This window comes from Staurois parvus, unplaced genomic scaffold (genome assembly GCF_062004578.1).
Source record: "Staurois parvus isolate SC_StPar_1 unplaced genomic scaffold, SC_StPar_1.0 ptg000458l, whole genome shotgun sequence".
Lineage (NCBI taxonomy): Eukaryota > Metazoa > Chordata > Amphibia > Anura > Ranidae > Staurois > Staurois parvus.
The window spans coordinates 2,374,488-2,389,750 of NW_028318254.1; the positions used below are offsets into that span (position 1 = coordinate 2,374,488).

Sequence of the window (15,263 nt, forward strand, 5' to 3'; positions counted from 1 at the left end):
AACCACAAACAACCTTACCTTGTTTCTGTAAAAGACTAAACTCTCCACTCCAATGTAATGGAGATGAAGAGTGGAAGACGTTTCAACTCCAGCCTAGGTGGCAACTGTTGGTCCTTTCATAGAAATAGAACACTATGTGCACCAAGAGACAGGAACTGCGTTATGACAGGATCACTAGGTAAAAATAAAGAAAAAAAAAACCCTTTAAAAAAAGAAAACGTATGCAGCCACCTCATGCAGCCACATGCTTTGACTGAACCTGAACTCCTAGCAGCTGCATGATTTACCATATGCATTGCTCCTCGAGTCTGGCAGTACAGATGGCCAGGTGATGCTGCTCAGCCAACTGTTAAAATCAGTGCATTGTAAAATCTAACAATATGTGGAAGTATCTTTTTGATTTTTTATCTCCTGAACTCTGAGAGCACTCTGTGGATCTAGGAAGAAGATGAAGGTCCTCTTAGTGGCAGCATCTCTTATCACTGCCATGGAAGAACCTGGACACAATGCAGATAAAACTTGCTATATTTTTCCCCATTGTCAGGAGAGGAAAACAATGTCCTTTCTGTACATATCTCCAGAGCTAATCAACGCAATTTCGGAGAACAAAGTGTGACGATGCTTGAGGTTAAAAGTCTCTCTTGTTATTTTGTATTTCACACTTGCCAACTTTCATGATTGGCAGTGTGTAGCTGTGATAACTTTCAAATCAACAGAAGTCTGACCACCAAAGTGCCATCTGCAGACTTGTTTGTATCGACAAGCGAAGAGGACAACAGCCCATCTGACCAAGCCGAGAACCACCCACGCCAGCCCTGTACATGGAGGATATGGGGTGACCTCCATCAGAGAGTGCCTTGCTTCTCCTCAATAAACAGACAACACTGGGAGCTGTTAGTCATGTGATCTGGTTATAAGCAATACTTCATTTAATAAGAAATGATACCATTTACTTCCAGCGAGTCACATTCTCCGATCATATTCTAAGTCTTTTCTGATGTGACCCTCACATTTCAAATGCTGCCTGATTCATATGTTCCTTGTTATATTTCAGATTCTTCCTGTAGTGCCTGGCCCTGTATCAGACAGTGCACTTAAAGCCATTGCTTTAAAACAGATCAAATAAACCTAGATATACATACTGAATATACTGTTTTCCATCAGCCTTGCCAGACTTGTATTGAGGAGCATTGAAGTAAACCTGCTACTTTGCCCATTCAGAGTAAAATAACTGGTTCTCTTGATGGTGCCCCACCCCTGGTGATAACTACACTCCTCAAGCTCTTCTGCTGAAGCCCCAAGTAGCCTTGTGGAAGCTTCGTGTCAATTCTGTGTCCCAATGCCCCTTATTAGTTTGGATACCCTTTTTCGCAAACTTTCCTGTTCCCCAACAACCTTTTTTTGTGAAATGGAGCCCAAAACTGAACTGCATATTCCAGATGAAGTCTACAATGCTTTGTAAAGGGCAAATGATGTCTCATGCTCTCTCTCTCTTTGGAGTCTCTACCTCCTTTATACTTTTTATCTTGCTTGCTGTAGAGGCTGCAGATTTGCACTGAGTGCTGTTATGTGGAACTAAAGTTGGCTGGGTGGGAGGAAGCTCTTGCCATAATAATACACATAGTGACACACTAAAGCTGCCCATGGACGTTCTTTTTTTTTCATTCAGCTACCGGGTTGGATGAAGGAACCCCCCCCCCCCCCCCGCCAAGACATTGTATTTTGACAGCAGAACTCACTGCTGTAAAGATACACTGATCAGTGGCTGCAGCCGCATCAAAATGTTTTCTAACATGTTCTTTTTACAGAAGTCGATCAAATGATCAACTTTTGTTGAGCAGGGACAGCCACCTAATGATTGAAATTCATCCAATTCCTGCTTTACGCATGAGAGTGCTATTCTCCAACACTGACCGATCCAGGCTCACACTTCATTCCCCACTGCCTCCATCTTCACTGGTTCTTGGTAATAATAGTCATTCCCCTTTGGCCATTGGGTGGCCACCAATGATGCAAGTTCTGGTTGCCTGGCTGGCAGGTCACCTGCAATTCTGGTTCAGCAATCAGTCAAGACAGTGAAGATGGAATTATAAATCCACTGTCTCATCCAGTGATTAGATAATCCTATATAATCCCACTCCCCCAACATGTTCTCAGCATTTGTACGGAAAATAATGAGCGGTGTTGAGTTTCACTGCTGTTTCTTTCCCTATTGTGGAAATTTTACCTCACTTCCTGTCCAGATGATATCCTGACATCATCGGCTACGTCAGATGAGGACTCAACCTCTGTACGGGACATGGCACTATAAAGATCAGAATTTAGATAGTCTCAGGGGCAGAATTCATACAAAGGAGAGGAAAAAATGAAATCCAGGCTAGGTTCACACTATTGCGGATGGTTGCGGGTACGGGAATCGCAGGGAAATTGCATGGTGCAACAGCACCATGCAATTTTCCGGCCTTTGCAGTTTCAAAATGCTGTAGGGACCTTTGTCCTACTTGAAATGCATGCACAGCAACCCATTCAAATGAATGGGCTGTCCTGCCTGCGCAAACGTTGCCCGCAAGCCCGTAGCTATGTCTGTAGAGGCTGAAAAGGTGATAACTACAGAGAGCTCAGCACCAGGAGGAAGAGGAGCCATGTAAATAATACAGAGATCAATGTTCTAAAAATAACCAACAAGAGCTCCATTCTGACCAAAATAGCTGCAAGACGGCAGATAGATCCCCGCAGGGACCAGCACAGACTGCGCCATCAATGTACATCAAGTTCCAGCAGAAAACAGCTGATATACACCGTGACCGATGGGAGATTGATGCACTCACACAAGGAACACAGTATGTGCTTTCCAACAACCAATCAGATTACAGCTGTATATTTTTATGCTGAAAGGAATTACAAAAAAGTTGTCTGTCGCACTATAGACTCATCAAGATAATCAGATTATCCTGGGGCTTTCCAGTGATCTGCTGACATAAAAGGATCATAATTTATTGTGTTGCCTCAAAAACATCTGCAGAGAAGGAAGCTAATGATAAAACTGACCTTTTCAACAATGCCAGCCCGGGAAGTGCCGGATTAAAGTGGAACTGCACTGCATCTGAGCACCACAAACCAAAAATGCTATTTTATTCATTGTTAATATTCAAATCAAATTCACCCATCTATCCATGTCTAAATGCTTTATTTTGCTGAGAAATCTCTTTGATTTCACCCCCTAGCATTTCTGGCAGTGGTCAGTGGAGTAAGGGCAGATGATTCATGTAGCATTTACTTTCTGGAGCCCATCTGCCCTTAGCTCAGGCATTGGCTGAGCTGAGAACCCTCCTGACTCTCCTGAAGACTGCTAGGATGTATGACATTTTTGACCTAGGCATGGAAATCAGGAAGTAACTGAACAAAAAAAGTGTAAAACATGTACATATGATATACTTTCCTATCCATGTACTGATGCTAGCTGCATAAGGATTAAAAAGTTGATTGAGAGAGTGAAGTTCCACTTTAAACTCTGTGGAGGCCCCTAGGAAGTCAAAACCTTGGAGCGCTCCTCACAGGTTTCTGGAGGTTTCAATTGTGGTCTAGTGGGATAACATTGAGCCATGTAGCACACACGTCGCCCGCTAGATAGAGATGACTATCACTGCTGTACATCAGTACCAAAATATTTTACAAAATGACAGCCGAAAGAAGATGAGCTTTTAACAGAAAAACTGTAATGTGAACCTGATGTCTCTGGTTTATGTACATTACATTAATGCAGTATTTTCTCTATAGAGTCTTTAATGTAAAGTACTTGTTTCTTTGAATTAATTCAGTTTTTCTATCTTTTGTAAACAATTTAAGAAAGCTTCATTGTAATTTCCTTTCAAGATCAAATCATTATTATTTTGATCTGTTGTCGCCGGGCCCTTAGGCTTGTGCCTACTCTGCCTATTTGGTAATCCGGCACTGGGCCTGGGGATTATAGACTTCAGATCTGAGCACAACTACACATGGAGATAAATCATCCACCAATCACTGCGCTAGGTTCTGCACTCTACCTGTGGCCTAGTCCACCCTTCTCTCTGCTGGGTGCTGTACTCTTCCCACACCCCAGTCAGCCAGTCTCCCTGCTGGGTGTTGTGGTCTGCTCACGTCCTGTATGGCCAGTCTCCTCTGCTGGGTGCTGCACTCTGCCCATATCCTAGTGCTCTATGCTTTTGGTTGGTTAATGTGCTCTACACCCGCATCCTAGTCCACCACTTTCTCTGCTTGGTGCTGCATTCTGCTTGTGGCCTGGTCCACTAGTTTCCCCAATGGGTGCTGCTCTCTACTCACATTCTGCTCCTCTTGTCTTCCTAAATGCAGCGCTCTGCCAACATCCTAGTCCACTAGTCTCCCTGATAAGTGCTGTGCTCTGCTTATATCTTAGTCCACTAGTCTACCTGATACGTACTGTGCTCTGCCTATATCTTAGTCCACCGGTCTCCCTGATAAGTACTGTGCTCTGCCTATATCTTAGTCCACTAGTCTCCCTGATAAGTGCTGTGCTCTGCCAACATCCTAGTCCACTAGTCTCCCTGATAAGTGCTGTGCTCTGCCTATTTCCTAGTCCACTGGTCTCCCTGATAAGTACTGTGCTCTGCCTATTTCCTAGTCCACCAGTCTCCCTGATAAGTACTGTGCTCTGCCGACATCCTAGTCCACTGGTCTCCCTGATAAGTACTGTGCTCTGTCTATTTCCTAGTCCACCAGTCTCCCTGATAAGTACTGTGTTCTGCCGACATCCTAGTCCACTGGTCTCCCTGATAAGGGCTGTGCTCTGCCTACATCCTAGTCCACTGGTCTCCCTGATAAGTGCTGTGCTCTGCCTATATCCTAGTCCACTGGACTCCCTAATAAGTACTGTGTCTGCCTACATCCTAGTCCTCTGGTCTTCTTGCTTGATGCTGTGATCTGCCCATTGCTTGTTTTGCACATCTTCTGGCTGCATTCTGAATGTCATAAAGGGCAGCGTGTGTGGTTTTATATGCCATGGAAGGCTACATGTCACGTTAGTCTCCAAACTTTCTAAACACAGGGCCAGTTTAAAGTCTGTCAGAATTTTGGGGGGCTGGACTGTGGTCAGTGGGAGCAAGCAGAAAATGTCCTGACATAAGTGGGAGCAAACAATGCCCCATCTTTGGTGTTAGTGGGAGGAATATTGTTCCATGATTGGTGTCACTGGGAGGAATTGTGTCCCTTTGTTGGTGTCATTGAGAATAATTGTGCCCCTTGTTGGAGTCAATGGGAGGAATTATGCTCTAGTGGGAATTATGCTCCATGGTTGGTGTCAGTGGACGGAACAGTGCCCCAAGGTCCGGATAAAAGAAAGCAGAGGGCTCCACCTGCCCCAGGGCCGCAGTTTGGAGACCATTGCCATAGTCTACTTTGTCATCATGGAGAGAGATTTTATTTTACACACATCTCACACCTTAGTAAATTCTGCATTCAACTTTTTTCAGCTCTGCATTGTCGCTTGTGATGGCGCATTGTACATACACCGAGATTTTCTGACTTCCGCTGACTGAAAGAATCACCATATCTGCTATGAGTACACATAAGACAAAGTGTGCCTTTTCTGCCTGGAATAGAAAAAAAATGCCTTCCGACACCTCCGATAACTCACAGTGCATACATGTCTTGCAAAACATTATCACAGTGGGGGCCAACCATTCACTTTGCATGAAAAAAAGACAATTTTCAGAAGCAGGAAGATATGGAGGTGTCAGGGTCGAGAGGCGGCTCAGTGCTTCCAGGGGGAAAATAATGAGAGGAGAGGGTGAGCGCCGTGACACAGCAGACAGTTAAACAAGCGGGAAGATCAGACTATGAGAATCCGAGGGTGGTGAGAGTAAAAGTAGACGGAGCATCAGACACACAAGGGGCTTCTACAGATAATGGTTGGGGAAGAACTGGGATCAGTCACTGGGCTCCAATCATCAGAGATGGACTGCACATCACAAAACTCAGCCATGATTGGCTGTCATATATGGGCCAGTTTCAGACACAGATCTGATTGTAGCTGTGCACAGAATAGTGAAACCAATCACGTGAAAAAGATTTTTGGACTAGCACAGTATCTGCCAACAACGTTAAGTATTGAATTTTGCAGCAACTGTAATGACTAAATTGTCTGGTTGAATCTTACAGTTCATGTGCTGATTGTGATAAAAACAGCCAACCATCGCTTTCCACATGAGGCAAGCTATGTGAAAAAAACCTCTCAAGAGAGCGTTAAAGGCCCTGCTATTTTACAGAATTATAGTTACTTGGCTATGAGAGAAATTTTTGCTTCAGTACTTTCTGACTCATTTACAGATCAGGAAGGTTTACGTATCCACCTACCTCCTATAAAGCTGCCCAGGCTATATACAATTTTCTTGTTCAATTTCCTTTAGATTCACCTTAAACTATGTAGTGCAAGGGCCTGCCTGACTGCATACAAATTGATAGTGTTTAGGTTTGACCTCGTATTATATGGTTTTGGTGAATGTAAAGGAAAATTGTACAAGAAAATGGTATAATGTATGGCCAGCCTTAGTCAGTGACTCAAAGTACTAGAGAAATAGGATCAGCACGATAGGCAAGAAGTGGTCAGCAATGTTAGCCTCTATTTCCCGCCTATTAAAAGTTAACCCCTTAATGAACAAAGGGATTTCTGCCTCTCTTAGAAAATTTATTTATTCTGGCTGGTTTTAAGTTTTTTTCCCCCTCCAGTAGCAGGATAGTGCCCTACCTAGCTATCAGGCTACCCTCTTGGGCAGATTTAGACAGCACAGGAACGTTTCAGCAATGCTCTTGTGTCAGTAAATCATTGTCAAACGGACCCCTTACTTTCACATAGCTATCGGGGTCAGTAACATGTAACCATATAACCACAGTGAGTGTACAATGCTGATCAACCCACTCTCCTATCTACACATTAGTGTGCATGTTCTTGTGTGCTCCCATATAGGAACAGCTGGGTCCTGGTACAGTGAAAGGTCCTTATTAACAAAAATCTTCTTACTGCAGCCTCAAAGAAGACTTGTACGGACAAAAATATGGGAGCTGTCATTGCTGAAAAAGGAAGGAGGAACGTGCTGCGTTCTCCATCAACGCAGAGTATTTCAGGGATGTCAGATATGATGATAGTAGCATACGGTATGTATTTCATGGTGGAAAAGATAACAGTATTCCTAAGGTAGGAAGAAGCAAACTGATTTTTTCTTTTAATATTTTGGTATGTAGGGTGGGAATCACATTGCAGACTTCCTACTCAGGAGTCACACAGCGAATATGAAGAATTGCAGGTCTGTCTCCGCCCACGAGGAGACTCAGACCACTTTGATGTTGTCCATGGAAGGTGTAGTGCTGCATTCAGAGCGCTGTGAAGAGAAGTGCAGACATGAGATGGACAGAAGCGTAAACAGCCGGGAGAAATGCCATGAATTTTTCATTCTCCTCAATGTATTATTGAGGGTTTGCAGAGTCCCAAATTCTCAGATATGAAACATCCACACAGGCTGGAGGGGGTGAGAGAAACGAGCTCTACCTTAATATGGTGGAACATGGATCTACATTCCCTTTCTTATATAGAGGTAGCAAAGAGAATTTTATGTGGAGGAAAAGCAGTGTGTGGCCTTCTAGCCACAAGTCCCAGCATGCTCTCTGATGTACCGGCAGTGACATTATTGGTCAGTATGATCAGTAAAGTGTCACAATACATGGAAAATACGCAGAGATACTGAAAATAAACTGGAAATGCTATAGGTGGATACAAATCTGAAAAAATCATTTAGTGCCATTTCCAGCCTGCAAACATAAAAAGATGTCCTAAGCCCAGGAAATTGCAGAACATAGCAGGGCCCATCTATATCAGGGACTTAGACCTAGAAATTAGTGCATAGATTAGCTGAATTTACACCATAGGGCTTTATCACTGCTGACCACAAGTCCACAAACACATGAGAAGAGCACAGGGTGAAGTGCGTCGAGCCAAACAGCTTCTCGTTATAAATACAGTCCGACCGACTGCTGGACGGCTATCATCGCCCAGAGCAGAAAACACAGAATGTTCCTCTGCATAATATATAAACCATGAAAATAAAGTTCCTTCTACTGAGTGAAGAAATAACGATGAAGAGCGCAGTGTGAACATTACTGATACAGGAAAGGTGGCTGAGGCCCAGTCAGTCGGCTGGTTGAGGCTGAAGGACGGCTGTATCCTGCACCTTAGTTGGTGATAAAAATTCTTCTCCAAGGAGTTCCATGCTCCCACGTTCACTGCTCCAAGCTTTCCTGTAGTTGCAGGTGGTTCCCTCTGTAGTGCATTCTACACAAATTGATATTCCTGCAGTTTGTGTGTCACACAATATCTGGCTCAGAGAAATGGATGAAGGAAAAGTGATTTATTCCACAAACTCAGCAATAACAAAATAGTTTTTTCTTTATACATAAAAGCAAAACATTAGAAGTGAAAGAATGACTTAAAACCCACAAAACAGCTACAAGTCACATGCCTGAGCATGCAGACCACGCTAAATCTGCATTTCCAGCACAGACTTGTTGGCACATATGGATACCCGTTTAACACTATGCCAATGTAAACACCCTGCAGGAGTGACAAACTACTTCGACTTTCCCTAGTCACATGACATCAACAGGTCCAGTAGTGAAAGGAAACAGAACCAGGAGGTAATTCAGAACCACAAGTACAGCAGTACAGACAATTCTGAGCTCTAGTGCATCAAGTACACTCTCAACACCAACATGTACATAGCAGATGGCGTGGGGTATCCAGCAGTCACTTACCTTTAGGGGACAGATATCTCCAGGTCACTACTGGCTCCGGCCTTCCGGTGGCAATACAGCTCAGACTGACATTATTTCCCTCATTGACGGCAATGTTGGAAGAGATTTCCACTATCCGAGGGGGAACTGAAAGACACAAAGAGGAATGACATTTTGAGCCAACGATAATCAGAATGGATGGATAAGAAATGATCCAAAGTCACCTATAGCCCATCCTACAACCATCAATACATCATTATCAGTCAATGACTGTTACAGTATAACTGCTGAAATACACAGACGTCTAAAATATGGCGCTTCACCAATGCTAAAAAAGACAAGTACCAGCATGCCATGTTCTGTGATAATTTACTGAAAGCTAGTAGAAGAATGATGTGGATTGATTGATAAGTTTGCTTGAAGTTTGATTTTCTGCAACACATAATATAACATTTACATATATAGGGCAGGATGTCAGAGAATTGTGTGGCTGTACATACACTGACAGGTCCTCTGTAAAAGACATGGTGGAGGATGGGTGACCCATCGATGGACATGATCTATCCTGACCACCCATCATATGCTGATTGAACAATATGCCATATTTTCCATGTAGAATAAATAGAAATTCCGACAGGTGGGAGCGCAGAGCATCGTGATTCGTCTACAAATGGACTTTTTTATCCATCTCTGTCTAATGCACACAGCAGATAATAATTCACATACACTATCACGGATGAGAACAATACGCCACAGAGAGCCCGCAAACAAAAGGCATAATGAATGGTAGGACGAGGGACAGAAAGGGGGGAACAGAGAGAGAGAGGGGATAGGATGGATGTAGAGGGGTGACTGAGGATAGAGCAGGCAGAATTGGAAAACAAAGGAGGACTGGGAAAAGAAGAATGAGCAAGCAGAGAGGGTACCAGGGATGGAGAGGGGAGAATGGAGACAGGGGAGAGGGGAGGGATGGAGAACAGGGAACGGGACAGAGAAGGGTGAATGGGGATGGAGGGGGAGCAGGGATACAAAGGGAAGAGTGGAGATGGTAGGGGGGATTGGGGATGCAGAGGGGAAAATGAGGACAGAGAAAAAAGGGTGAGGTGCAGGCAAGGACAGAGGATGGAGGGGGGAGTGATGACGTACAGTAAGAGCAGGGATAGGGTATACAGATGGCTAGAAGGGAGTGGGATGTAGGGGGGGGGGGTGGAGGACAAGGAGGGAGAATTGGGGACTGAGAGAGGAGAATGAAGATAAAGAAAGGGAGTAAGGATGGGAGGAGAACGAAGATGAAGAGGGTGGAGTGGAAACAGAGTGGAGCAGAGATGTAGGGGGAAGAAAGAAGAGAGAGCGGGCAGCATGGACAGAGAGAGATTAGCAGGGATTGGAGAAGGGGAGTGTAAGGACAAAGGTAGAAGCAGGGAATGACCAGGGGTGGGGGAACAAGGAAGGAGGTTTGATATAGCTCCCTACAGATGTCAAGATTAACAAGAACTGCAGATTTTCTGTCCCAGACCCAGCACAGTTCCATTACCCCCCCCCCCCTTCCTGCATGAATAGGAGAGGAGCTGGATCTGCTCCTCCTCTTCTTGCTTCTCTCCTCCTGTTCTGCCTGCCCACACTCCAATCCCAGCAGTGCTGTGCCTCAGAAAGGGGATGAGTGGAGAGAAAGTTTGAAGCTCAGCGGCAGGCAACCACAGCATATGGTGCCAATGGCTGAGCCTCCACCCTGGGTGAGTGAGCTCACCATCCATCCACTATCTCAGATGTATGGTGTGCTCTACAGACTGATGTAAAGGGGTCTGATGTAAGGGGATGTGTGAGACCCCCTTACGTCAGAGTTCCCATTTACACTAAAGTCCACAGCGTTCCCCCTTACATCAGAGCCCCCTGATATAAGAGCACAAGAGCACACCTGACATCAGGGTTCCCTTTTACATTAGAGTCCACAGAGCTCCCCCTTACACTGTAAGTGGAAAGTCTGCAGACTCAGGTGTAAAAATGGATCTCTGCAGACTCTGATGTAAAGGGGAACTCTGCAGACTCTGATGTAAGGGGGATCTGGGAACCCTTCTTAAAGAGGATGCTGGGAACTATGATATAAGTGGGGGCTCTGGTTCCCAGAGACCCCCTTACATCAGAGTTCCCCTTTACACCAGAGTCTGCAGTGTTAACCCTTACATCAGAGTCCCCATCCTTACATCAGAGTCTGCAGAGTCCCCCTTACAGTGGAAGGGGGGACTCTGCGCCATCAGAGGTAAGGGGGGGACTCTGCGCCATCAGAGGTAAGGGGGGGACTCTGCGCCTTCAGAGGTAAGGGGGGGACTCTGCGCCTTCAGAGGTAAGGGGGGGACTCTGCGCCTTCAGAGGTAAGGGGGGACTCTGCGCCTTCAGAGGTAAGGGGGGACTCTGCGCCTTCAGAGGTAAGGGGGGGACTCTGCGCCTTCAGAGGTAAGGGGGGGAAATCTGCGCCTTCAGAGGTAAGGGGGGGGAACTCTGCGCCTTCAGAGGTAAGGGGGGAAACTCTGCACCTTAAGATATAAGGGGGGGGGGACTCTGCGGCTTCAGCTGTAAGGGGGGGAACTCTGCGGCTTCAGATGTAAGGGGGGGGAACTCTGCAGCTTCAGATGTAAGGGGGGAACTCTGCAGAATCAAATGCAAAGGGGGAACGCTGTAGATTCTGATGTAAGGGGGAACTCTTGCGCTTAACTCCATATGATTAGCAATGTTAATTAATCAATCAATATGTATAGTGTATACTACCAAAAAACATTTGCTGAGAAGCAGGAGACACAAGAAAGGCCTCAAACAGCCACACAGGACCCCAAACACAGGGTGCACGGTGATACACAGTACAGAGCCACTGACAAGGACAGTGCAGCTAAAATGAGGAAACTTGCTGAGACTTATCAATGTAAAGTCATCCCTCTGCTCATAGCTACAATCAGATCTCACCACTTTGTCTGTAGCACAAGTTGCATAACGAATGGTGTAATCTTATTGGTTGTTTTGCCAATAGAAATATTTTCACCGTATATGACATACAACACAAACAAAAGGACAGACTGGATTATGCTGAGGGAAATCTCTCATGGATCAGAAAACCTGTGTTAGAAGCCTCAGGTAGTAGCTGCTGCTTTTGGACTCCTCAGCTGACAGATGCAGAGGTGGGGATGGAACTTTACTGAATGGTGAGACCTGGAGGGAACAGTTCAGGAACCCCATGATTTTATTGTTAGCAACAGAGTTGGTGTGTATGAGTATGGGCAGCATAGGAGGACCCTATGATTATCTACACGACACCCACTCTGTACTTTCTGAACTTTCTCCTGTTTATCTGGCATCTATAAATGGCCAATCACATGATTCTCTTTAAAACCATCATATATGCTGGATGATCATAAGATCTCGTAAGGTTAGTCATGTTACTAAATGGCATGTAACTTGGCAGCAATAATAGTCTTGTGTAACATGCCAGAAGCCACTAACATGACATCCTCTTATAATCTGGCAGTGCTGTCCTGTAACATGGTAGCAGTCTCTTTCAGTCTCCTGTAACAAACATGAGAATGTGTGCTTATAAAATATACCACATTAAATGCAAATAAATCAGTTTTATCTAGTGCATAAAATCATATACTGTATACCCATGCACCTACTGTATATCACCAACTGCAATAGTACATAACATACTGTATACTACATAAATTAAATAAATCAACAAATTGTGTTTCACGTTAGTATAAAAATCAAAAAACATAACAAATCACCAAACGTGAATATTGAGAATCAATAACTTGAAGGCAATATATTGCAAACAAATAATAGTGTCCACAGATTGCATCTTCTAATATCCTTGTGAAATATGTGAAGACATAAATATACACTGATACCAAAACACTTGTGACCTCCATCTTCCATGGTGGGCACATCCTCGCCTTCTTAAAGAGACCTTTAAATTAAAAAGGTCATGCAGAGCATGTCACCTTTAAAGCCAGGGAAGGGATTGTGTATTGTTATTGTTTATATTGTCCTTTCCAGGAGGACACTACTCCTGTATATGTCAATGTGACTTGAGACAATAATGTGAACTTGTTAGGGCTCGTGTACACGGGGTGTGCCGAAAACTCTTCTAAACGATGGAAACTGACTGCTGGAAAACGTAGGTTAAAAATGTCAGTTTAGCCGCATTTGCATACTGCGTTTATGCTCCTTTATGTGTGTTTGAGTTTAGAAGTGTTTTTAAAAGATAACCTCAGAGGGATAACCTAAAATGCCCAGAATGCACTGAAAAATACTAAAAAATTAACAATTTCAACATTTTGAGAGGAATAGAGAGAGCAGAAGCAGAGAGAGCAGGATGTGTTGAGATTTCCTGTCTTTTCTGGTTGTATTCACTATGGATCCCAGCATGAGCATAATGCGCCACATTCTACCATTTTTTCCTTCACACGAAACCTGGAACTGACTGCGCAGGTGTACTGGGTCTATTTGAATACATGAAAAATGCTTTGCATGCATTTCTGATGATGAAAAAAGGCTCTGGACAGCATCTGGACATGGAACAGTTAAAAACTCTTCTAAACGCGGTTAACTGCGTTTACAAGTGTTTGGTATTTGAAATGCCGGTAAAATCTACTGAACGCAAGTTTGGTGCGATAAAAAAAAACGACTGTAAACGAAAGTGTACATGGACAAATAGGAAAACATTAGGGAGAGTTTAGGGGCTGCTAAAAAAACGCTGAACAGCTCCTGAACGTCAGTTTAGGAGCTGCAGTGTACATGAGCCCTTAAGCTGGGCACACAGAAGTTCTTTTTCGTTCAACCCAGCGGGCTGAACTAAAAAAACAGAGAAAGCTGTACAAACACAAGCGATGTAAGTGCAGCAATCTTCCCCGCTGTGCCTTTGTGTTTTGACAGGGGGACTGCCATTCGGCTGTCATTGGCTACCAGCGCTGATCGGATGCAGGTCTGATGATGGTTTTCCAGCATGCCCATTCGACAGAAGCTGGTTGTAAGACTGTCTTCTGTAGAAAAGAAAGCTGCACACACAGGCTGAAAGTTGGCAGGTTCCTGACAAACTGCACATTTTCAGATGATTTTCGACCCCTGTGTATCCAGCTTTACTATGCTATAAGCATTTCTGACTTTGTGACTGTTTTGTAAGTGCGCAGTGTATTAAATAAAGAAATAAAAAAAGCCATTTGTCTACAGACAAAGTCCGCTCACTGGATGCAGAGATCTCCCAGCATGATGATAAACTCAAAAAAGATAAAAAGGAAACCATAGTGCTCTCCATAATATCCAACATCTTTATTCTAAAGATAAAAGTTACACATACACACACATGTATTGAAAAACAATCAGGCACATCCTCTAGTGCAGCCTTTCTCAACCTTTTCAATACAAAGGAACCCTTGAAATTACTTTTTGGTCTCAGGGAACTCCTGCTTAAAATGACTATCTATATATAGCTCATTACATTTGTGTGATGGTCAGTGGGAAGAATGTTTCTTACATTTTTGGTCATTGAGAAGAATTACCCCTTAAAGATAGGTAAAAATATCAATGGTGTCATCGGGAACTTATCTGAGAGGTGAATATTGCGCAAGGAACCCCTAGCAACCTCTGGAGGAACACTAGGGTTCCATGGAACCCTGGTTGAGAAACTCTGCTCTAGTGACCGCAGGACCCATTCCTCAAGGTCTGTTGTAGTACAAACTCTCGCCACTCACAGAGTGTGGCATCCTTCAGAAATACACATTTTGTTGAGAGATTTTTTTTCCCACTTCAAATATCAGCTGCTTAGGGTTAGGTGAAGGTTGTAGCGCAAGATAGCTTGTAAGAAACAAACCTAGTCTCCACTGACATGGCAGCATTGTCTGTAATGTAATAGCAGTCTCATCCAGCCTGCTGTAACAGGAATGCAGTATCTAGCAGTCTTTTCCGATGTAGGCACAGTCTCCATTGGTCTTTTTTAAGTCCTCATGCACACTGGACATTTTTACAGCCACTGTTTTTGGCTTTTGACGTTTTTTTCTACAGTCAGTAAACCATCCAGCATGTTATCCAATGCACACACAGACTGTAATCAACTTTTTTGGCTGGAAAAAAATTCCAGGACTAGTGGGTTTCTAGGAGTTTTTTAATGTAAAAATGCTCTAACTCTGAAATACGCATCAAAGCGCGGTACATCCTGGCAAACCAGCGTTTTTGGGTGTTTTTTGACCCTGAAAACATTTGGGGGGTCAAAAAAACCTCTAAAAACGCAAATGCAAAAAAACCACAGCTAAAAGCTAATACAAAAACGCTAAAAAAACGCTGACAAACTCATGTTTTTGAGGTGACTTTACACAGCTAACGTTACCAGCGTTAGTAAAATGCCCACTGTGCATGGAGCCTAACACTGCAGATCTCTCTTTTCATATGGCACAGTCTCTGGCAGTCTCTTGTTGCATAAGGCCCCA

At 44.0% G+C, this 15,263-nt stretch overlaps 1 protein-coding gene across 7 annotated transcripts in view; it reads right to left on the reverse strand.

Moving 5' to 3' along the window:
• The window catches only part of NTM (neurotrimin), an 839,110-nt gene that overhangs the window by 92,470 nt on the left and 731,377 nt on the right, over positions 1-15,263 (reverse strand). For all 7 annotated transcript variants that reach the window (XM_089688899.1, XM_089688900.1, XM_089688904.1 and 4 more), the window contains one exon: positions 8,818-8,943. In XM_089688899.1, coding sequence (XP_089545025.1) covers positions 8,818-8,943 — 126 coding nt within the window. The remainder of the gene's footprint in view (positions 1-8,817; positions 8,944-15,263) is intronic.